Genomic DNA, 25,444 nt, shown 5'->3' with positions numbered 1-25,444 from the left:
AGTTCAATTCATCTCAGGATCAGGCCTTTAAAGAGGGATGCACTATGAATGTATGCACAGAAGCTATCTTTTCAACTATTTGATTACAAAAATGTACATGCTCAACTGCTGAAACAGGAGATCATTAGTAAGCTCCTGAGCTAGCTCTGGAGCAAGGGGTGTTAGGATAGATAAGTGCACTGAGCAATTTAACTCTGGACTATGCAGCTTATTATAGTTTTGCAGCTTTAAATAAGCTTCATAAACCTTTTGCAGCTCTGTCAATATATCTGCTCCAGAAAAAGAAACTTACGTGCACTCCTGGTGAAATATGCTGACTTTTTAAGCTTTGAAAGTAAAATACCTGTGGTTCAAGAAAATTACAAGTTCCGCTTTCAAAGCTATAGAACCCAAATAGCTGCCGAGTTTTCTTTTCCTATTTTTTTTTCAATAAGGGAAGTTAATCTAATACTGCTACTGTACAAGATGTGAAATGTTCTCAAAATTTAAGAAATTAAGATTTTTACCTGCAACATTAGTGTAGCACATGTCAGATATATACCTGTTTTTCTTGTTAGATGTGCACTTAGTAAATGCCATAAAATATATACCATGGGATGTGGAATGCTGACGAGTTACATTGCATTAGAAACACTAACTTTTAGAATTTCTTGAATGTTGAGCCCTTGATTTCACAGTCTTCACTAATGTTAGATTTTAAATTGTTTCCCTTTAAAAGAAAGGAAAATTGTATTTCAACTCTACCAAATTAGCATATGTTAAAGTACATATTGCCTTGTCTACACAGAATTTAGACCGTCTTCATTAGAGCATGCTAGCTAACACATTCTAGTCAAGACAAAGCCGTAGAGATATCCCTTGATAGTTCCCACGTAGAGACCTGCTCACCCATGGGGGGCGGGGAGGGAACACCACCTAGCCCAGCTCCACCCCCAGCCGCAGCTCCATTCCCCACCCCAGGCCAGCTCCACCTCTAGCCGCAGCTCCTCCTCCATCCCCAATTCAGCCACCAGCTCCGCCTTCAGCCCAAGCTTCTCTGCAGAGCCAACTGTGCAGTAATGGGGGTGGGAGTGCAGACAGATTCCGTTGCTGGTAAGGGGGGGGCATGACAGGAAAAGTTTGGGCATCGTTGCTCTTGACACAGACATTGTTCCCCAGCAAAGACAGTCCAGAAGCATGAAAATAATCTAGCAGAAATATGTGGCCTGGCTTTTTGGTGATAAAATAAACACTTCTCTCTTTCTGCACATGTGTGTAACATAACTACATTTCTTCAGTTACGTAGCCTTTGATTGGGAAAGATGGAGGGTGGAACTAAGCGGAGTTTGATAACCCTGGACTGAAGACAGTAGTTTCTGGGATAGTGGCCAATTACAGGGCGGAAGTAAGGGCTGAAATGTGGGGAGACAGGCAACTGCACAAGTCAAAATAACTAAATATCACCCTTTTACTTAGTATTTTCAATGCCAGTGACAATATTTCTGATTAAAACAATTAAAGTTTTGTTCAGTTTGTTTATTACAGTGTTAGTAATCTGGAAAAAGATTTATAGTAATAATTTTCATTTTTTTCTACTGTTAAGTTTTTTTTTATTACTGTGCCTTTGCCAAAAAACACATTTTAAGAGCTTGGATTCAAAATTAAATATGACCTCAGTGCTTTAAAACACAATTACAATAACTATCCATTTAATAGTTCCTTAAGATTTTTTTTTACTATTGACATATGGTCAATATACTTGTGTCAGTTATTAAATACATTATTTTATGCTATGCTAGCCAGTTAATATATTCCAGCTGCTGTAGTAAATATGACCAAAGACAAGGTATGTTGAGGAAGTGTTACATAAACTGCTTCCTAGATTAAATTGCCACATTGTCTCATTTCACATGCCATACATGGACAAAGAAAAAAACCTGCCATACCTGATAACAGAGAAATGTGTATTATTTATATGGAATAGACCAAGCCAATTTTCAAGAAAGGCACTTACGTGGCAAGGTTATTTATTAATGAGATAGTACACAAGTTAATGGAACTGCAACACAGATTCACCTAAAGCCCAGTGGAGAGCAATCTCTAGGCACAATGAACATTTTCTGAAAAAAGATGCTGCTGTACTTCAGAAAATATTTAGCCATCATATAAAATGCAGAGTAACATAAATTATAATGTTGCATCACCTCACAGGTATAGATCCTGATCCAAGTAGCTACACTCGTACAATCATGTTGAGTCCTGTTAACTTCAGTGGAACTTTGTATGCACTTAAGAGGCTGCCAGTACAGCAGGATCAGGACCATAAACTGGAACTTTATTGAATCCCAGATTACCCTCTCTGGTGACTTCCCATATACACTTTTAAGAGTGGATTTTTGTCCACAGGTTGGTGGAGGGTTTCATCCAACTCAGAGGAGGTACTGAATGCATCAAGTTGTACCAGGCTTCAACAATAAATTGCATGAGCCATGAAAGCTGCCCTTCCCCAGACCTTCAGGTAAAGAAGAAGATATTCATATGACTCTATTCACAGATCAAAAAGAGCTCATAATTAGGAGTACGAGTACTGGCGTACCACTTTACCGCTTTTCTTGAACTACCTGGAGGATCTAACTAAGTTGTAGTGCAGTATTTTAGCAGAATTTCTGAATAGAGAACCATGTCTAAATGGCCATCATAAAGGGGAAAAGTTCACTTGAATTGGGTGCAGGAGAGAAATATGAAGCTTTTAAAGTAGGGGAGGAAATTAATGGAGTTTATAATGTTATATACATTTCCCTGGTTGGGGTGCTGGAACAATTTGTATAGTGAGGGTACTGAGAGCCATCGAACCAAACTGTATATGATGGAAATAACTTCAAGCCAGTGGGTACAGCACCATCCTTAGTTCCAGCACCTATGTCCCTGGTATTCAACAGTTAGAAAATTTATCTTCTGCCATAGAAGTCATATGCTGCCAGTGACTCATTATTTGCTTATATTTTTCATTTTCTCTTTTTTCATCAGTGGAATACAGGATAAATCTGTCTTGCACTGGGATCTGCCAGATTATCTGGTTTGGACAAAGTGCAAAAAGACTTGCCAAAATCTAGATAAAATCTCCCTGCTTTTTTCCCCCTTCAATCCTTCTATTACATCACCTTTACCTACCCACCATACCCTCAGATTCCCTCCTCAAATCCAAATATGGCTTTCTTCTTAGAATGTTTCTGCATCCCAGCAGCTAGGGCAGTTCGTCTGCCTGGGACTTCCCACTTAGTTGAACTCCAGAGAGCATGTAAGATTTCAGAACTTCAGAGTCATACCATGCGTACCAGAGCACAACTGTGCTGAAACGTTTGAAGAGATGGGGCCCAGCAGACAGACTTTAAGACCTGATGAGCCCTGCAGATTCCCATGGGTAGGGAGCTATAGGCAAGACTGATGAGGAAGGAACCAGGGCATGGGCTGGAAAACATGAACTCATGAACAGGGGAGTTTGGCTGAAAAGGTTTGGTTAAAGTATACCTAAATACCCAGTCTTTTGGAGGCCCCTTTTGGCATTGGAGTTTACAGAATCTTAGTTTAATGATAATTAAATGTTTTATAAAACAGTGTCTTTATTGGTTTTGTCGATGCACCCTACTGTTTTCAGTACAGTGATGGGAGCCTGCTTAGTAACTAGAAGAAAAGTGGAGCTTTTCTTTCAGCTTAAGTAAGATGTAAATAACATATACAGTACACTTAGGTGATCTGGTGGCCAAATGTGCTGCCATGCAGGGAATTGAAGTTGAGGATCTCAGCTGGCATAAGCTGGAAGCACTGAAGGCAGCATGTTTCACAGTCTTACGTCACTCCCCAGCAAATCCCTTTGACTGGCTAAAGGAGTTCACTGCTTTCAAAGAGCTTCCTGAATGAGGACTGCAGTAAATGCTGATTTGTATGCTCAGATTCCCCCACAGATGTAGATGCAATTGAGCCATATACAAGCACAGTGAATGGTTTTGCACATGAAATAGTGAGGGTGTAGTTACACGGACCCTTGGAAAATACACAGGTCCACAGATTTGCAATGTGTTTAAAGACTACAAATAAATACTTTACAGCTTGTTATTCCTACCTATGATAACTTATGTTGAACCACAGACTTCTGTGATGTGTATTTGAGGAATAAATGGTAGGCTGCAGAGTTCATTTTTCAGTTGATATTAACATTTTGGGGAAACAGTAGTCCTGCCAACATCTAGTGAGTTGCAAATGTAATCGAAGGATGGATAAAGACTGAACGTTCTGTAGAAATGTATTGAGATTATAAAAAAAAAACCCAACAACCCACTAACTTACTCATTGAAAGTAACCTTTTGAAGAACCTTCTGAGAGGTCTGTCCCCTCTAGCATGATCTGGAATCCTTGGGTGAGTATGCCTAAGGCTTGGCCCTCCATGTAGAGCATATGGGAAGGTTAGAAAGTCATGGACAGCCCCATATCTGACCAACTCTTTGCTCAAACCATCAGGGTTTCTCCTAAGCCTAGTCTAGACACTGAAAATGAATGTGTCTTTGGCAAATGGTAGCTAAGGCATGTTAATTAACACATGTAGAACCCGGTGCAAACAAGGACTGTGGTATTCAAAAACACGTTAGTGGGTTGTGGTCAATGCCTATTGTCAATTTTTTGCTTTATACTGACTCGCTGAGCTTCTCAGCAGTATGCATATCTTAGGTTTGAGGTCCCTTTTTGGGAAAGATGAGCTTGCTTCTCCCTGTCTGTGACTCCAGTATTACAGATGTCTAGCCACCTTTCTCCCTATATCCACTACAGAACTCTTAGGCTGCCACCAGCAGCTGACAAAGCAGTATGGCTGCTGTCTTGCAGCAAGTGCTGCCTCACCTCTCTTGGATGTTTCTGCTGGTCAACAGAAGCAGTCAGGGTGTCCCTTATTTGTTAAGAGGAAGAAGAGAAGATTTGTGAGCGCCTCAGACACTCAAAAGATTTTTTTAAGGAAGCCCACATCCTGATCACTTCATACCTTTTAAGTCCAATTGAATCAGGGTGATCAGTGATGTGAGTAAGCATAGTGGGATTTAGCCCATAATCGCTATTCCTTTTTTTTTTTTAATAAAACCAACGTTTTTCTTTTACTCACCCTGACCATCATGTTTTCTAAAAAAGTGAGCTTAGTGATTCTAGCCACTCTTCACATGAACTCAGAACTTTGATAACGTCTTAATCCAGTTAGGATCTTCAAGCAATTTAAAATGAAAATGAATATTTGGTTTCCTTTCTGATTTATTGTTTTTCTGATTAAAACCGCACCACTCTGTAGGACCCATGAGCAAGTCTGATTTCAAATAAATTATTGAGAAAAGTGGCACAATGGAGCTTTACCTAATGAGAAATTGGCATTCTCATAACTGTTGTCTTTTGCCGTGCAAGTGGATGCCTGGCTGGTACACAATGAAAGGCTGCAAAAATCTAAAATGAGCAGAAATTGCAGGAAAAGGGGAAGTTGTATGAAGAAAGCAATTGCAAAACTTTGGATTTTTCCAAGTCAGATATGGGGCTAGCTTCATTGCCTAAGGTTAGATGTTAAGAAGCAGACCCAAGTCACAGTGCTGGGCACACTGCTATGCTCCACTAGCTAGAAGGGGCTTATAGCACTGCAGAGCCAATGCTCTTAACTAGCAAGGCAAAAGCTGAACCTCATTTTTGTTTTTCAACAGCAACATCTGCCGCACATTCACGTGCCGTGTTGAGCTCAGCTGAATCCTTGTCACTAGAAGGAGGCATGATTTAGCGGTGTGAGTACCAGACTGAGAGACGGAAACTCTTGAGTCCTAATCTTGGCTTTGATACTGACTCCTTTTGTGTTCCTGATCAAGACACCTGGGATAAATTTTTCAAAATTTTAGCACCAAAAGCTGGGCTTTATTTAGACATCTATATTTAGACATCTAAACAAGTGTTCTAATTTTCAAAGGTGCTGAGCAGCTGCAATTCCCACCGACTTCTGTGTGTTTTGTGGATGTTCGGCACTTCTGAAAACGTTTGTGGATTTAGAAGCCTGACTTTAAGCACCTAGGTTTGAAAATAGCCTTCTTGTCAAATTCTCAAAAGTGGCCTCTAATTTGGGATGTCTTTATTTTTGGCTGGTTTTCAAGGGCTGAGCACTTGCAACTGCTGTTGACTTTAGTTGGAGTTCTGGTTACTTATCACCTTGGAAACCAGGTCCTAAAGTGAATCAAGGTGGACACCCAATATTAGAGGTCATTTTTGATCATTCAACCCTTAACTTCTCTGCCTCAGTTTCCCCATCTGGCAAATGAGGATTTATAATGCCTAACTTTCAGAAATGTTGCGAGGATTATATTGTAAATATTAATATTTTCAAAATGCTTTGGAGATTATGAAAGTGCCAGGTAAATGCCACATATTACTTCTAGAGCCAGTTGTGATACCGTCTCGATACAGAAATGAGAGAAATGACAATATAAGCTCTAGTGAAGGTGTAAAATTCACTCAGACCACCTAGATGTTGACCAGACTCCAGATACTATGATTCATTCATGTTCCTAGTGTGTGAAAAGACCCCAGTGTTGGGTAGTAGTGGAAGGGTGGGGTAGACTGAGATCAGACAGTCATAGATGGGAGAGAGAACGGATTGGGAGCCAGTAGGTGGGAGGATTGGAGGAAGTGCTGTGGACTGGGAGTGGAAGACCTGCGATGGAGAGACTGGGATGAGGATCTTGAGCAGGGGTGTGCAAGCAGGGAGGACTGGGAGTGGGCATGGGAGGGGAGAATTGAAACTGGATGAATAGCCCTATCTTTTTGTAATGCTTGGCTTTGCAACCTTACACACACACACTCTCTCTCTCTCTCTCTCTGGTATTGTTTTGTTTTTCTTGAACACATATATTGTCTTCAAAAAATTAAAAAAGTCCACCCCTCCATTGATGTTTTATTTCCTCTATTGGCCTACTATACAGTACCCCAGGACAGGATCTTGTCTGAAATCTGTGTCTCTCTGTATAGGATTCCGATCAACACTCTAATGGCACAGAGCAATTGGTAGCATTTAATGACCTTCTGCACTATCAGTTGAGTCTTTTGGGCATTGAAATTGATTTTCCTTATCTGGGCATGTGAAGACAGGAGTCTGATTCTCCTCAGATCTCTAACGAGTACGTTATGGCACACACCAACAGCACAGGATATCTAGGCAACAGCTTTCTGAGCATCCAAGTGGCAGGATTAGTGGCTGCCCAGAGGCTGGTCTCTTAAACAACTTATTCTGATGTAGGTGGCTACAATCAATGCCCTGATCTTACAAACACACATGTTTAATCTTAACCACGTGAATATCCCACTGAAGTCAATAAGACTACTCATGTTAAGCATATTTATGTTTGCAAGATCAGGGTCCTCATTACAGAAGACCAGTAAAGGCTAGTTGGTGTGAAGACTGAAATATTTCCTTCATGTAGCCTATAAAGGGAAACTTCCATGTATTTGAAATCCCTTTTCAAATATATGGTGTCCAAATTTCTGATTTAGGCTGATGCATACTTGCTTATTTCGGGTGTTCACATGAATCATAGAATCATAGAATATCAGGGTTGGAAGGGACCTCAGGAGGTCATCTAGTCCAACCCCCTGCTCAAAGCAGGAGAGAATACTAATTAATGCAAAGTTTCCAACCACAAAGATCTACTGGGAAATAAAATACTTGGGTAAATACAAACAAAAAAAAAACCTCAGTAGAATTTGCAGTGTGTCACAGAATGACTCTTACCAAGTTTAAAATTTTTACAGATATTCTTCAGTAAATGTTCAAATCTCATTCTCAATAAAGTCTTTAAGAGAACTACAATGGAAGTACTTCAGCACTAATTTCAAGTTTGGGGTGTGATTTCCATTTATTTCAACTCTCCTCCTTTTTTAATCTTTTATTGCTAATGTACAGACATTTCATTTATAAGAAGCTAAATTAAACTACGTAAGAAGAATGTGCCTCACATGGGTTTTAAACTTTAAAAAGCTGCTTTGTTCATTGATTCAGTTGTGAAAAACAAACACAACATAGACATAAGGCTATTTGAACTCTTTATTTGCCACATTTACAATATTAATAACACTGTTTCTAGAAGTTGTCACATCATGTAAAAGATCTTCATTCCAGACTGTCTTTTGGGGCCAAATTGAGACTGGATGCATGCATTTAATAAATTGTAGTCTCAAGTAGTCATTTTTGTAAATAATTAGCTTCAGTGAAAGAATAAGTTAGCATATTGTATGCATCTAATGTTGCAAATGTACATACAGCAAACTTTCCTATTAATCAACAGTCAAGCACTGCAAGTTGGGTCTCATACATAATGAATTGTGCTTAAACCTCATGGGTTTCATTGATAGAAAAATAAGAGAAAACACAAGTGTAGTGAGCTTCTGAATAAAATTTAACTAGATTGCTCTGCATCCTGTAATTGTTTTCGAATCATTAGGGACTAGATAATTCATCTGCAGTTTTGGGGTGTTTTTGTCTTCATCTGTCAAAGAAAGACTATTTATATGACGTTAAGGTGTTGATTAAATACATTTTTTGAATGTTCACATTGAAGCTTGACAGTACATATCTTAGCTAAACATATTTTTCAATTTTATACCTCTTTCTTAAAGAAAATCTGGTTGGCTGAGTGAATCTTTGAAGTTTTGTTTCAATGCTGATTTCATGCTTTAATTATTACTGACTTGTACATGTGAAAAATGAGATGCCACCCATTTCTGTAAGCAAAAACCATTTTGATGCATAGGCTTTGAAACTTGCATTAATGGCTGATATAAATAAACATTAAAATATTAAGACAGCTTATTTACACTTCAGCCTTTTTCCTGCAGACAGGACTAGTCCTTATTCACAGAGAGAGTCCCATTGACTTCAACGGGTCATCTCCCATGGATAGGGATTACTCATGTGAGAAAGGGTTTGTGTGGCAAAGTTAAAAATTGCCGTGAGGTAAAATAAGTAATAATTAGGAATGTTTTGACAAAACGTTTTATTATTGGAAAATGTTGATTTGTCAAAAACAAAGGTTCCTGTGAAAAGTTATCAGTTTCAACAAAACTTTCATTGAGAAAGGTTTCATGGGTCCTGGATATGGAATTTCCGGTCAAAGCTTGTGAGTGCGCCTGCTCATCTGTCTCTCCATGTTATTCATCTGGGATGTGGGAGACCCACGTTCAAGATCCTGCTGTGCTGTAACCACGAGGATATAGAATCAGTCTCTCTTTCTCTTGCCAAATGAATATTTAATTATTTGTACGAAGTGGAACACCTCCAACAAAAGAGACTCACCCCTGAATATCCAGCAGCCCTGTGGTTACTGCATTTATCTGGAATATGGAAGTTGAGGTTCCTGCTCTGAATTAGGCAAAACAGAGACTTGAACTAGGGTCTCTCACTTTCCAGGTGACTACCCTAACCACTGGGCTCTTGGGTGTACTAGGGTGTCTCTCTCTCCCCACCCCCCAAAGGTCTTAGTTTTGTCCTGATGCAAAACAGGAAATTTTCAAAATCTCAGATTTTCGCGGGGCATGAAGAAGTATCCTGCTCAGCTTTAGTGATAATATTCAGTGACAATTTTTATTGGATCACATCTTAAATCTAGTAACACTATGTTGATAGCCCTGCAGAAAAGGACCTAGGGGTTACGGTGGACGAAAAGCTGAATATGAGTCAACAGTGTGCCCTTGTTGCCAAGAAGGCTAATGGCATTTTGGGTTGTATAAGTAGGGGCATTTCCAGCAGATCGAGGGATGTGATCATTCCCCTCTATTCAGCACTGGTGAGGCCTCATTTGGAGTACTGTGTCCAGTTTTGGGACCCACACTACAAGAAGGATGTGGATAAATTGGAGAGAGTCCAGCGGAGGGCAACAAAAATGATTAGGGGGCTGGAGCACATGACTTATGTGGAGAGGCTGAGGGAACTGGGATTGTTTAGCCTGCAGAAGAGAAGAATGAGGGGGGATTTGATAGCTGCTTTCAACTACCTGAAAGGGGGTTCCAAAGAGGATGGATCTAGACTGTTCTCAGTGGTAGAAGATGACAGAACAAGGAGTAATGGTCTCAAGTTGCAGAGGGGGAGGTTTAGGTTGGACATTAGGAAAAACTTTTTCACTAGTAGGGTGGTGAAGAACTGGAATGGGTTACCTAGGGAGGTGGTGGAATCTCCTTCCTTAGAGGTTTTTAAGGTCAGGCTTGACAAAGCCCTGGCTGGGATGATTTAGTTGGGTTTGGTCCTGCTTTGAGCAGGGGGTTGGACTAGATGACCTCCTGAGGTCCCTTCCAACCCTGAGATTCTATGATTCTATGATATTATAATATTTAAGTCATCAAACATGTCTCTTCCATAATGATACCCAACAAAGCAGATTCCCATCATGTATCAGTACTCTTGCCCATGCACCCAAGTTCAACACTTTAAAGCTGTAGAATCCAGCTGTGGGCATATCACACCAGTTCCTGTCTTGGATTTCAGATGCCTTCTGGTACTTGAATCACAAGTTCCTCTCTGATCACAGTTGGTGGGGACATTCCTTTAAGGTTGCTACACTATCTGCCTGGCCTTACTGCTGTAGACCAGTTGGTCAGTACCTAAGGCATTGTTGAAACATGCTTCATTCCTGGAGGCAACTACTGCCTATTGGAGCTTTGTTAGTAACTTCATGTGTCTGGGAGACAGGATTCGCTGAAGCTAACAAGTATCAGAAAGGACCATGCAATACTGTCGGGTCCACTGTCTGCAAAAGTATTTGTGATAACCGTGAAATGTTTCTACGTGGGAAATCCTTCATGAATCCTTAAGTCTCAGGGTCACTTAAAGGCTTTCTCATCTCGTCAAGGTTATCTGAAAACTGTTTTGGCTACTAAACTGTTCAAATATCAGAGGAGTAGCCGTGTTAGTCTGGATCTGTAAAAGCAGCAGAGAGTCTTGTGGCACCTTATAGACTAACAGACATTTTGGAGCATGACCTTTCGTGGGTGAATACCAGGAAAGCTCATGCTCCAAAATGTCTGTTAGTCTAAACTGTTCAAAGACATCCTCAACTCTTTCCTAAAGTGGTGACAGAATTCCACTTTGTCACCCAGAAAATATTTTCCTTTCCACCTGTGTGTTGATTTCACTAAGGTCTTTTCCATAAGCTTGATGTTAAAAAGCCTTTAAGGTTTTATCTACAGTAAACTAAAGCCCTTACAAAGTCCATCCACATTCTTATTTTTGTTTGACATTAAATAGGTTCTGTAGTCTCTAACAAGACCATGCCTAAATTGCTGTCAGATTGCATCACACATTCTTGCAGCCTAGCAAGACTACAAGGTCATGTCAAAGCCTATTCTTTATAGTGCACGTCTGCTACAGCAACAGGTCTCTGGTCTTTTTCCCTTAACAAGGAGATTAGCATGGCAGCCACATGGAGTTCTTTACATATGTTCACAAAACACTTGTCTAGGTTGGGCCTCAATTTCATATTAGGACAGAAAATGTTAGAAAACTTTTCTTTGGGTTGCAGGTCCCAAAACACTCTGGTGTATTTATTGTTTGTTCTGGAGTTATTATCCCTCTGTTTTGAAAAGAAAATAAGTTTGCTAGTGTTACTGTGGAAAGGTACCTTAAATTTGTCTATACTACAGTCTCCCAGTTAAATTATTCCTAATAGAGATTCTTTTATCACTGTTGTTCATAGAGATAATTCTGAGAACTGATCAGTCTTTGGAATACACCAGGTTGTACAAAATCAAAATACGCATGGGAAAGAAGCCACCACTTCCTGTACAGGGTTATTGTTTTCTCTCTCACTCACACACAAACTAACTTGTACATATACTTCAAACTACAAAAGCTGGATATTGTGCTATGCTGTAAATATAGTTGGATATTTCCAGAAACGAATTATGAAATTTTCTATTAGAGATCCTTTAATATGCATGTTTGCCAAGTAGTTTTCCCTTGTTAGTTGGTTATGAGAGTCTTTTTGTTTAAATTGAGGTTGAGAAAACTGGGGGGAACTGGAGGATTTGGTAATGGGGAGGGATTAGGATTAGACTGTTCTCACAAGATTGGGAAGGATTTGGAAACTGAGTAGTGAGGTTCAGGGAGCATTTCCTTTCTCTCCTTTCTTACCTTCTCCTGTTTGCCATTCTTGCCTACTCTTTGTGAAGATTGTTCTTGGTTTCTCTCTGAGAGCTCACCTCCCATCTGCTGTTCTCAATGTCTGTCTTCACCTCATAGAATCATAGACGATTAGGGTTGGAAGGGACCTCAGGGGGTCATCTAGTCCAATCACCTGCTCACAGCAGGACCAATCCCCAACTAAATCATCCCTGTCAGAGCTCCTCGCATCAGATATGATGGCACTATGCAGTTTCTTCCAAGCTCTTTGTTGTTCCAGCTACAGAGAGGGAGTGAACAAGGAGTAAGAGAGTAAAGAGAAATCTTGGAATTGCCACAAGAAACAGTGGCATGCCTGGCCGCAGATTTCCCCTGCTGCTGTGCCCTGGGCTGTAAGAAACTATTGCTCTGAGGGCAGAGAAGGGAAAATTTTGTGCAGGGCCCCATGGCATCTGCAGCAGTAGAGACATTCTTAAGACCATATTCTTAGGATTAAGATCATAGAAAGTCCCAGAGTCCTTGTTGTTGGAATGAAAATATATTTAATACAAAAATATTTTTCATGTACAACAGGGTTAATGGTTAAATGAATACATTCAAGGAAATTATGTTTAGGTACTGAAAGAAACATACAATGTGACACGACTAAATGTTTGCAGACCCTAACATTTGCTCAGTCCCTAGGGTTAGCAGGATGTCTCAGACCAATGTATGATCTCACATGCCATATGTGCAGCAGTATCAAAATACAGCGAGGTTAGATAGTAATGGAGTGGCAGCCTTAATTCAGAGATAATTTACTTTAATCACATCTTCAATATGATACAAAAAATATAACAACAAAATGCTCTTTCCATTGGCATCTTATTGATTTTTCAAGTCTTTATCTTTATTTCTGAATGGACTATTTTATGATTATTCCATTGATATAATAAATATGCAATTATCTGAGTCTACACCCCTGGCCATTAGATAACTTTAGCACACTTATGGGATAAGGGATAGAACTTGCCATTTTCATTCTTGTTCGATTTATTTCAACAACTTGAAATAAAGGAGAATCTGCATTCGCCCCCAGCTCCTTTTTTCAGGCTAACCACTAGAGGGTGAGGTAATTATTACCAAGTGATAAACCCTTGAACATGCCTGATTACATACAGTGGAAATTAGCATTATATTCTAATGGTACCTATTGTATTTAATAGTTGCAGGTGCCTGTGTAACATTCTTAGAATGATTTGATCTATGTTTACAAGGATTTTGCATCCTAAGAAAATTGCCATCTGAATCATTGTGGTGTATTATTTTTTATGTTAAATGACAATTCATGGTCCATCTTAGAATGTTTCAGTTACATTTTATTGAGGCAAAAAAAAAGTGATACCACTCAGGAAGCTTTAAATAAAAGCCACACCAATTTGGAATACGGTTAACCACAGTGGCATTGTATCCCCAAACATAGTAATAGGCCTTCTCTGTTTCTCATAATGGAAAGGCGTGTAGAAAACTTTAAAAACTTTCATAAGCACATACTAAAATCTAACATTTCCTCAACAATGGTATTGAAGCCAACTTGCTGTTTACATGTTTGTTTTGAAAGTATTTCTAATTTGCCAATAGTTGCATATGTCTTGGAAGATGCCTTATTAAAATGAACCAGATGTTTTTTATATTTTTCCTCTGTTAAAAACACTCTTTTCCTTTTTATTGTTTCATGTAAAAAATACAATTCTAAGGAGAATCTAAAAAGGGGTAAGAGAACCTCACCATTCTCTGCTTTGTATGAGCAGGGACCCAGTTTTTAACTTAGTTGTAAGGCTTACAGAAAGCAAAGTCAGTAGAACCAGTCATGGAGTATAGTAAAAAGAACAGTATAATACAGTTGCTGTATGTGTAAAGTGGGATGGTAAGACACTAGGGTGAACTAAACCAGTAGCAAAGAGTCCTGTGGCACCTTATAGACTAACAGATGTATTGGAGCATGAGCTTTCGTGGGTGAATACCCACTTCGTCGGATGCACGAAAGCTCATGCTCCAATATGTCTGTTAGTCTATAAGGTGCCACAGGACTCTTTGCTGCTTTACAGATCCAGACTAACAGGGCTACCCCTCTGATACTAAAACCAGTAGTGAATTCCCCCAGCCAGTGACTTTCATGAATGTCTTGTACATTACCGGAACTGAGAATCAACTGAGATACTTGATCTGTAGCAGCTGCAAACCTTAGTGGCTCCAAAAGGGAGCCTCCTCCTGGCCAAGCAGGAGGAACTGTGCTAAGCTTGTCTCAGCTCTTTGCATGTTGTGCAGCAGCAGCTCAGCCGGTGATTAGCATTGTGGAGATTTTTGCCGTTGGGCTAAGGGACTGTGCACTCGCTAGTGGAGCGGTGAGCAGCAAGTTTCTAGATTTTAATATAACAAGCAAGGAGTTGTTGTTTGTGTGCTCTGCTTGCTTGGGAAAATCCAGAGATGATTTTTTGAGCAGCCATGTGCTGCTGAACTCGATAATGATTTGGATTTCTGGACTCTTCTGTAGGAAAGTCTTTAGAAGCCCCTCTGTCATAGGTGTAGCTGTTGTGGATACTGTCATGCCACAGTTATGTTAATAAGAGGGAGAATAATGATGAGTAATACAAGACTTTAAAAAGAACAAGAATAGCTTATTTTTAAATGGACATTTTTGTTACCCATACAAAAAATGAAATTGTTTTAGGCTATGTCAACTATGTTAAATGTAATGTCATAAATCCTTATTTTAGGATCAAAGTCCATTTAACAGCATTTCATCAATAAATAGTTATTTAATACTAACAGAGAAAGAGTTAAAAACGGAGATCTAAAGTAGAAATGTACAGGGTAAAGCAGAGGTTGAGATCTTTAGCACAAGCATAAAAAATCAATTTAAGATAAATTTTACTACTATAAAAATTCTGCAAATGTCCTTTAAAGAGTGGGAAATGCTAAGAAATGCAGGTCACATTTTAATTCAGTTGGCAGACTAGAAATATAGCAAGAAATGGAACTTGTATCCTCCAAGGATGCTGGACAGCACCTAATTCCATTCGCTAACCTAAGCAAGTATAAGGCTTTACATCCCCAATAAGAGCTTTGGTAATACAGGAAAATGCAGAACTCCCCTTCTCCCCCTCCTCCCCCCCGCCCCCCCAAAATGCATTTTCAAGGAATACTTTTCATTATACTAGTAAGGTTGCAAATAAAATGTGTGGCTTTTTCTTTTGAGGGAAGCCAATGAAATCCTTTAACAGAAAGGCAAAACAGTATATTTCAGTGAAAAAATATGGGCAAATCTGCCACACTTGGACACAAGAATACTGTTCTGAAATGCTTTTAAAATGTTTATGCGGTACCTTCATCAAGCAAACATACACATAGACCTTTCCAATTAAACTGACGGTTATTGCTTGTTGAGAAAGCTGTGAAACTCACTGAAATAACGGCTCTTTAGTTTCTTGTCTTTCTTGGATGAATATGCTTATTTTATTTTCATGTGTAAAAATAAAAGTTAAGTTTTGTTATGTCGCAGTTCAAGATTCAAGCTGCCCAGAGGTATAGCATAGAACCTGTGGTTACTTTGGCTGTTATTTTGTTTGCTGTTGGCTCCTTGCCACTGGTGGCTGTATAGCCAAGGATTAAGGCCCTTTCCCTAGGGATCAGTGAGGGAAAGAACATTAACATAGAGGTTCCCCATCTTTTTGTTTATTCATTGCTGAAGGCTAGTTGCAAACATTTAGTGTAAGAATTAGATGGCCATTTGCCTCCTAAAATTGAACAATAGGCAAGGACAGGAAGAAGCTGAGTAAGGGGAGCATGTATAGAGTGCAGTGCAAGAGGTTCAGAAACTTCCAAAGAAACATGAAACACCGAATAAAAAGAAATTTCACCTGAGGGAAACATGACGTAATTCAGCTCACCTACTCTAAATTTCTTCTGCTAAATGTTCTGGGGCTTCCTTTGAGTCACCTGTTGAGCAGGGTATAGTGGGGCTAACTTGTGGCTATGAAGTCTCGGAAAGGTCGCTGGCTGGAAGTTCTATCCAAGCATTGATCCTCTAAAAGCAGCTGCTGTTGTAAAGTCAGATATTTTTGAAAGGTGGTAGTTTCAAGAAAGAAGGGAATGCCACTTTTATACATCTCCGAATGAGAGGGGGAAGTGGAGGAGAGTAAGTCAGGTTGTATAGTTTTTTTTGCCGAAAAATGTAGTTTTGGTCAACCCAAAACTATTTGTGAACTTGATACGCATTTCTAAATAATTCCACACCAAAAAAAAATGGATGGGATGAAGGAAGATGATAGAAGGCAGCAGCCTGTCTTATAACCTTTATCTCAATATTTAGAGCATTCACCCAGGAAGTGGGAGATCTGAATTAAATTCCCCCTCCCAGCTCGAGACAGGGCTGTCGGGGGGGGGAAGTGGGGGGCAAGTGGGGCAATTTGCCCCGGTCCCCGCAGGGGGCCCCCACAAGAATATAATATTTTATAGTATTGCAACTTATTTTTATGGAAGGGGTCTCCGAAATTGCTTTGCCCCAGGCCCCCTGAATCCTCTGGGCAGACCTGACTGGAGAAGGGATTTGAATTGGGATTTCCCGTATTTCAGGAGCAAATCAGAATAATTGGGCTATGATGTATTTTGGAGCAGGGCTCTCTCAATCTCTCCTGTTGCAGCTGTTCCACTATTTATAAATACTGTAGTCACTGGAGCAGGAGCTGGAACTCGGGTGTCCCATACCTTAGGTGAGTGCACCACAGCTCATACAGTAGACACAACAGATGTTGTAATTAAAGTATATTTTTAAAGGGAGAGGAATAATTTGGCAGATCTGTATTATGTTGCTTATTATTAAAAATAGAACTAAGTCTAGATTGTGGCTTTTCGCAAAGCCTCAAGCAAGGAGTGATGCATATACCATAGCACCCCAGCAATAGCCCAGGAGGCATTATGCCTCAGAGACACCCTTCTGAAGAATAATACCATTTTTGTTTCCTACTTACTCCTGGGAGAGAGAGAGAAAGAGGTAGTAATTTTGCTGCTAGTTTATACCAGAAGAAAATTACGACCTCTGTGCCAGCTAGGCTGTGCAGGCTGGTGTGGTGGGAGGTGGAGCCAAGACTCTGGCTATTCCTCACCCACTTGCTCCAGGGAGAGGGATAATAAGTGAGTAGCCAGCACAGGGGTATAAGAAAGGTTCCTACTCTTCCCTTACTTCTCTTCATGTTTGAGTAGTCCAAGTCACAGCCTACCTACGACTATCAAGCAAGCAGATGTGAACCTGGTTGAGGTCACCAGAATCTTGAAAGTGTGTGGTGCCACCCTTGTTATATGGATCGGAGAAGTCCATTAATTTTGTGCTGTTGCAGATTTCAAGAGTTTTATTATTTTATTACAATGAAATATACTGAGGCAGTTCCTAGAGTCTCCAGTCATATAGACCTATTGTGCTGAGGGAGCTTGGCCTAGAGAGCTTGCAGTGGAAGGCCCCAAGCCAGCATATGAATAAATTTATGCACATAAATAGTCCCATTGAATTAGATTCTTTGACCAATATTTTTAAATCCCAAAAGAATGTAAAAAGTGTACAAAACTTTTACAAAGCACTACAATGACAAAACCCTCAAAATTATAGTCTGGCCATATAAATAGATAGAAGAGCAGCAAGTTTTCATTTAATAGGGAGGCTGCTGGCAAGCTACATGCACAGTTGCATCTTCTTCCAGGTCTTCTGCTTTTCTTTTGTTCTCTTATATGCCAAACAATCCATTTTTAACTTGCATTTTTAATGCTTTTAACCAATTGTTTAATCATCTGTTGCATGTTATCTCCCTGGTATTTTAGCTTTCCCACCTTTCTTTCTCCATTCTGCTATATTATTTTCTTGCTAATCAGCAATGTGGCCTTCAGTGCTTAACAATTAGTTAGAAAAGGACTTGGCATTGGGGAGAATTGCAAGGCCATTTGATCATGTACAATTCAAACAGATGAGGGTTTCACTTCTGAGAATAAACCCTAAAATAGCTTCTGACTATACATCATTTATCCTATCCAGAGGCAGAGACAAGAGTAGGTGTCTGATTACATTGATATCCTGTTGTTTTCAGTTTCATATGCATTTGTGGATCAAGCATTTGAGGTGGCTAGGTCTTGTTGCAAAGGTGCCTTGTGGCAAAAACAGACTTGGAGTCTTTTATGTCATTACTGATACATCACACATTTTTCATTTGCTTAGGTTTCCTATTAAGAGAAAATATGTTGTTATGTGTCTGGTACTTTGGCACGCCGGGAAATTGTCAAGGGTTTCCTTCTCAACCCCCATATGAATGACTGAAGGGACCAAATAGCCTTGCTTTATTTCCCCCAGTCCTGCTGGGATTTTTCTGTATCTTTATTACTACTAGGAGGATCCCTCCACTTTTACCTGCTTTTCACCCATTTCCACCTTAAACACTTTGCCTTGTAGCTGCCATTCTCCCATCAGAGAATTGGTCTGTTATGTTTGTAGTACTGTCAAGGGAAATACTGTTGAGCCATGAGTGGAACTTCCTTTTCTTGGGACTGAGCATACCTGCAGCAGAAAACAAGGGGGAGGGGATAGCTCAGTGGTTTGAACATTAGCCTGCTAAACCCTGGGTTCTGAGTTCAATCCTTGAAGGGGCCATTTAGGGATCTTGGGCAAAATCAGTACTTGGTCCTGCTAGTGGAGGCAGGGGGCTGGACTCAATGACTTTTCAGGGTCCCTTCCAGTTCTGTGAGATAGGTATATCTCCATATATTATTATTATAAACCAGTACTGGAATCTATACAATTGTTCCGTTGTGACAGCAAAAGTACCCTGAATAGGCCATGAGGCAATTTCCAAACAGTCTGTTGTATAATAATCAGAAAATTGCTGGATGGTTTATCAGGAAGGATAATAAACACTGGGTGTTGAAAAGTTTTTGGCAGGCTTAAAGAAGGTGTGGTTGCTCTTTCTGGCATTGATTCGTGATGTCAGCTCTGTATATAACCATTCATAGATTATTAGAAGACTCCCACACACATCCTTTCTCCTCTATGTATTGCTGGTGGGGCATGATAATTTTATTAGTACATAAAGACAAATTAATTCTCCTGAACTTTGAGAGACGCCCACAAAGGCTTCACTGTCCCATGGTGTTGGATGTGCCTGGCCAGGAAAGCTCTTGTAGGGTCCTGGATCAATTTGCTTTACTCTGCAGGAAGTATGTAGATTAGGAAGCAGAGTGACCCAGAGAAGAACTTCCCACTTTCAACAGCCTACTATGTCCAAATGCTCTGTCACTGAAATGTCAAATTACTATATTAGCTATGCAACATTTATGTACTTTGTGTTGCTCTTACTCAGCAATCAAGTGAATTGAATATTGTGTAATACGATACTGAACATAATGAAAACAAGACCAGCCAATTTACTGCCCTTCCCCCACCTACACCCTACCCAAACCCCACATAGTCTTAACAGCAGGAAAAGAAGAAAATCATGTGTGTGGGGTGGGGAGTAAATCCTGAAATGTGTAGGCGCCCTCTGCAATATTTGTTGCATTCTGACATATTCTGAAAAGCTAAGCTGTTATTTAAAAGCAAACTAATTCTCAGTTGTCTCCCTTCACTTCCACAGTGGAGGGAAGCAGAAACCTGGCAATAATAGCTGGAAGAGGAAAGTGCTGGTTGCATGGAATACTATTTCCTTTCTCCCACGGGGAAGCTCCATGGTGGTTATCGGACTCTGCTAGGTGACAAGGAGTAAGAAAGAGAGAGAACCTTATCCCTAGCACAGCTATAATCACTGGGACAATGTTGAGGATATGTACTTTTACTGTCTTGTTGATGGACTTGTGCATTTTCAGTTCTGGTGTCCCCCCCACCATCATCCACCCCTCCACCCTAGCCTGGGTTTTTTTTTTGTTGTTTTTTTTTACATGGTTACATCTGTGCAGGGTATTCTCCCCTCCCTAGGCAATGGATAGCCAAACAGGTAAGTTAAAAAAGAAAGTCCTATATTTCTCACAAGCGTTATTCTTTGTTCACCTGGTATTGTCATTGCAATTCTACAAATAATGATTAATCTCTTTGACTTCTGATGTTCTGAATTGTTTTACTTTTGTCTGATTGGTAAAAGGCATTGGAGACAATGAACGGGATCAAATTACTGAATATTTTAATTAGGGGTGCGTGTCTATATATATTCTCAATACTTTAACAGCTATGAAATACTCATTTTTATAATGCAAATACAAAAATACTATATAGTACACATTTCAGTCTGCCTGCATTGGAAAGTATGTAACAGTAAATATCACTCAGGCTTTTTGCTCCAACTAGACACAGAGCTGTTGCTTTATTGCAATTCCTTTTCTAATTTGATTTTCATTTTTCCGTATGTAGTAGCATTCTGTGTTAGTGTTTATGAGAGGAAAAAGAAGTCCATGTAACATTAACGTTTTTCTTCCGTTTAATGTAATAAGTATTTTCTCTGTGTCTTTAGCATGCTAAAATCTTCAGCAGCTTGGCTATTAAACTTATTAAACTAATGTTATCACTGTTCCAGCACTAAGGAGGCCTCAGTTACTTGTGAGGTATGTGAAGGCCCAGAGGAAATGACAGAACCACTGAAACAGTGCACAGCCTGGCTTCTGGCCTACTTCTGTGAGCCCTGGATGACCGAGAAACTCCCTATGCCTCCTTTTCACCATCCAGTTTTTGAACAAGGTCTGTAACCAAGTAATACTTTAGTATTTCATGTAAAATGTTTTGACTTGATTAACTATCACTTACATCACATTCTCATTTGGACTACACCAGTGTTGGACCTTTTATGTTGCTCTAAATAGAGGCTGCATGTAGTGTACTGTAGCTACCAGGGTTCGTAATTTCCAACTGCTCCAAATGGTTGTGTTAGTTTTGGCACAGGTTTCCATAATTCTTGGCAAAGACAGTAAAAATGATGCAGTTCAACTCTTGACGTTTGCTGGCTGAAAGGTTTAAATACAAACACATCTGAATGGCAGTAAATTTTTCAATAAGCCTATTGTTAACTTAAACTATCTTTTTGCCAACAACACAGGGAATGAGGCTTATAAATGGACAATTAGCCAGTTCTATAAACACAGTTGGTGATAGTTACATAACATTAGGTAGCTATATTGTATCTTTTTTGATCAGTTTTAAAACTAATTCTCAAAATTATTACAAGATGTTTTAATTTTTTTAATAGATACAAAGAGCAAGTATTGTTACCCAAGTAGTAGTAATATACACAAATTTAAATAAACACATTGCTTAAGAGAGAAATTTCCCCCTTACCATGTTCCATTTATTGCTTCTTTTTTTCCCCAAGACATAAAAGTCAATTACATGAAGTGAAATTGTCCCCAGTAAAAATCACAGTAGTTTGCTTTCTGCAGTCGCCTCTTTCTCGTCTCTCCATGAATGTAATCTTTTGACTGTAAATAATATGTACATTTTAAGGGAATTGTGTTTTAATTAAATATATTTAGAACGCTTTCTGAGAAACTAGGTTCCATAAGAACATATTTATTACTCAAAAAAGGGAACTAGTAGCCTTGATGTTGATGTTTCCAATATAACTTTATCTTCAATAACACAGCCATAAGGATTCCAGTTCAGGTATAAGGGAAAAGATGCAGTCTTTTTCCCTCCACTCCATGTTTCTGTACAATATGCAGCCAGAATGTAGCAAGTACCACTTTGTGAGGACAGAACAGAGGTGCCACTAGGAATGCCCATGGAGTTTGAGTCTGGGCAGGGTGGTGTGACCTACCATGTCCTCCTTTGTACTACGCTGTGCTAGAATGCAGCACTGAAGGAAACACAGTGTGTCTCTCCAACACATCACAGCATCTCCTGCTGTGCTGCTCCACATTTAGGAGCCTTAATTTGGGCTATAGCATGTAGGGTCTCATTTTCAAACATACTGTATTGCATACATTGCCTATTTTGCACCTACAAAACATGCATGCATGCACATGTAAAACAGACATTGTTATGCACAAAATAGGTAATTGTTCATGCAGTTAGTCGCACATGCACAAATGAATGCATATGCATGTTTTGTGGTCACAATTTAGGCTTCTGTGGTTGCAAATTTCACCTATTCATTATTGCTTGTACTTTTTATTCAAAAATCATTCAGCTTTTTGTATATCATGCTTTCTTTATTACTTTTCTGACTAAATGCAGCTTTGACTTTAAAAATGAAATTTGGCAAACAGTTGTTCTATGGTGTGATTGTTTTTAGAAGGGGAAAATAATTTAATCACTGGGTATAGTGACTCTTTTTATTGATCAGTGCATGTGACAGCAGTTGTTTAAATGCAACAGCTGAGATTGTCTTGTTATAGGGCAAGTATTGAGTATATAACATTTTTTCTCATCCCCTTTTTGTATGATTATAAAGGCTTAAAATGGAGATAATACAATATCATATCAGTAATACGCATTTTATACTTGCTAAAAAAAAGTTTTAATTCAGAGATATTTGAATCTATGTGGTTAATGAAATGGAGATGTAGAAGTTCTTGTTTATATCATCCATATTTTAAAAAGAAAATTTAGGTGTATACAATAGACTGCTACAAACTGCAAAAACATTGGGTTCAAAAATGTCCAGTCAGTGTTGTGCTGCTTAAATGTAGCTGTTAAGCCCATGGAATGATCACCTGAAAAAGTGCCACAGATTTTCCACGGGTTGGAATGGAGTTAAGCACTTCGACATGTCTCATTGCTGTTAAAAAAAACTTTTAATATAGATCAGGGTTGAGATACACTGGTGAAGCAGGGAGGGGAAGCTTCCACTGCTGCTGTTCTTCTTGTATCTGCTCTTTGAATAAATAAGGTATTTCAGTCTCCAGGACCATCAACCAGCAGCTTTCATAAGCACTTTAAAATAAGCCCTTGTACCACAAAACTCTGCTGGTCATGATTTTCATGAGCAGAAAGCTCAGGGTTGAAACTTTGAGCTTGGTTAATGAAATATAATAGTTCAAAATTAATAATTACAGATTTTATTTTAGCTACTGTTTTCAGGATCCAGGTCCTGCAGAAATTTGCCTTCATGTGTGATGACCCATGGTAACTTCATGAGCCTCCTGGGCTGTTCACCCACAGAGGTTACTCCAACAAAATGTGAAATGAGGCATTCTGAACCACTCCCTTCCCACGAACAGCACCTCTGATTTTGCTAACCTAATTGCTCTATGGCAATTATGTCATTGTCAGTATTATTGAGAGAGTTCAGAGATCAGTCAAGAAGAGAAAAGAAAGATCCACTGAGTTAAAGTACTTCTTTGGGCAGGAAGGGAGAATAAGCTGCCTCCTCCTTACTGATTTTTTTCCCTCTCCACTCTCTAGCAACAGCCAAGTAGGAGAGTAAATCCAGTAAAAAGCTGAATTAATTTCTGCTTCATATGTAGCCTTGAGTAGGGGGGTTGCAGGCCTTGAGAATTTAGTACTACAGGATAGGAGCAAAGTTATGATATACAAGAGTTCTGCTTCTCCCAGGTGGGTCTGCAATTCTTAACTATGGAACAGGTGTGACTTTTTGGAGGTTAGGGCATCTGCAGCAAGTCTACCTTTGGTTGGCCTCCCACTGAGCCTGGATTGTAATGTTTAGTGACCTTCTATACGACGAGTTTAGTTTTTGGAACCCTGAAATAGGTTTTCCTCATTTTAACATGTGCAGATCCAGGTTTCTTTAATTTAGTTCAATTATTTGGTCTTGGACTGAGACCAGGTGTGCACATTTTATGGTAGAAAAAAGCAAGCATATAAAGTCTGCTGACACAGACTTAATTGGCCAAACTGCACTGATGTGATACCTTTCTTTATGTAGTCTCCTACTTTCTCTTTCTCTTTCTCTCAGTGATCATTTCATATACAATGTTATGTTGAAGATGTATTATAACTTCAAAAAGGTAATATTTGTAGAAAGTTATGTAAGTAGGAAAACTAAGGTAGTAAAGTGTCACAGAGGGTTTTTAATACGGTATGTTGTATGTTTCAGCTTATTTGTGAAGGCGGCCTTACACCAGAGCTACAGAAGTGCTCAACTGAGATTTAGGTATTTGTTTATGTTCTTTACATTTGCATTTGAAAGTGCCAACTGATAGCTCTAGGCGCTTTTTTAAAAAATTGACAAAAGCAGAGGAATAATAATCCAAAATTGTGAAGACTTGATCATATCAACCTTCTTATGCCCGTCATCCTGCCAACGAGTTAATTCCCTAATCCAACCATTAACATCCTTCAACCCAGCTTCTTCCTCACATAGCCTCAAGAATGGATGGACTTTGCAATATGCCCAGATAGTCTGTGCCTTTAATGGATTAGGAAAGAATTGAATTCCAGAATTAAAGTCCCCCACTAGAGAAAATGCACTCTCAGCCCCTTTTCTTCTAAACCAGTGGGCTGTTATCTCAGACACCTCTGATGACCAGAACTGTAGCAGTATGACCTGGTCAGAGGACATAGTCTCTCAATTGGCTTCTATTTCTAAAATATTTAGGGCTTTATACATTAAAAAAAAATTAACACCTTAAACTCCGCCAAGAAATGCAGAATACAGAGCACCAGTGTATTGGGTGGGGTTTTGGCATGCAGCATGCCCAATAAATGAGCAGAATTCTTCACTAACTTATGTTGATGGATGCCAAGGCGTAGTCTCACGTGAAGAGAATATTACAGTAGTCTAATATTAAGATGACAAAATGGAAGTAATATTAGTAAAGTGTGTCTGTGAAAGAAAGGCAGATTGAAGAAAATCGCCTTGCTCACAGTGGTTTCCAACCATGCTTATTCCTCCAGACAACACTGTCTTACTGCCAGAGGTGTTGAGCAGCTGCGGTTCTTGTTGCTGTCAGTTTCAGTAGGGTGTTATTTTGCATAGTTACATTCGGGCCTGGATGTCTCAAGTTGGGCACTTGGAAAATGAGGAACAGACAATAGTGGCCAAAATTTTGATTTGCTTAGTATCACATAGGAAAATTAACAACCTCCCAACCTCCCCAGCTGCTTCCCCCTGCCCCCTCTTCCTTTCTTCCCTATGACTGGAAGGGTATTAACAGGCCACTTCACTTTGAATGGTTCCTTGAAATATATGTTAACTGCTTCCGCTAAACCATCTGTTCAAATCTGATATTTAGCAGTGACACTTTGAGTTAGTTTCCCAGACCTGAAGAAGAGCTCTGTGTGGTTCGAAAGCTTGTTTCTCTCACCAATAGAAGTTGGTCCAGTAAAAGATATTACCT

General features: G+C 39.5%; 1 protein-coding gene across 2 annotated transcripts in view; it reads left to right on the top strand.

Annotated features, from left to right (window-relative positions):
* Window positions 1-25,444, top strand: part of MGMT (O-6-methylguanine-DNA methyltransferase) — a 319,861-nt gene that overhangs the window by 240,385 nt on the left and 54,032 nt on the right. For both annotated transcript variants that reach the window (XM_045024081.1, XM_045024080.1), the window contains one exon: window positions 20,728-20,888. In XM_045024081.1, coding sequence (XP_044880016.1) covers window positions 20,728-20,888 — 161 coding nt within the window. The remainder of the gene's footprint in view (window positions 1-20,727; window positions 20,889-25,444) is intronic.

This window comes from Mauremys mutica, chromosome 7, assembly GCF_020497125.1.
Source record: "Mauremys mutica isolate MM-2020 ecotype Southern chromosome 7, ASM2049712v1, whole genome shotgun sequence".
NCBI classification, from domain to species: Eukaryota; Metazoa; Chordata; order Testudines; family Geoemydidae; genus Mauremys; species Mauremys mutica.
This window is presented reverse-complemented; position numbering and strand designations above follow the sequence as displayed.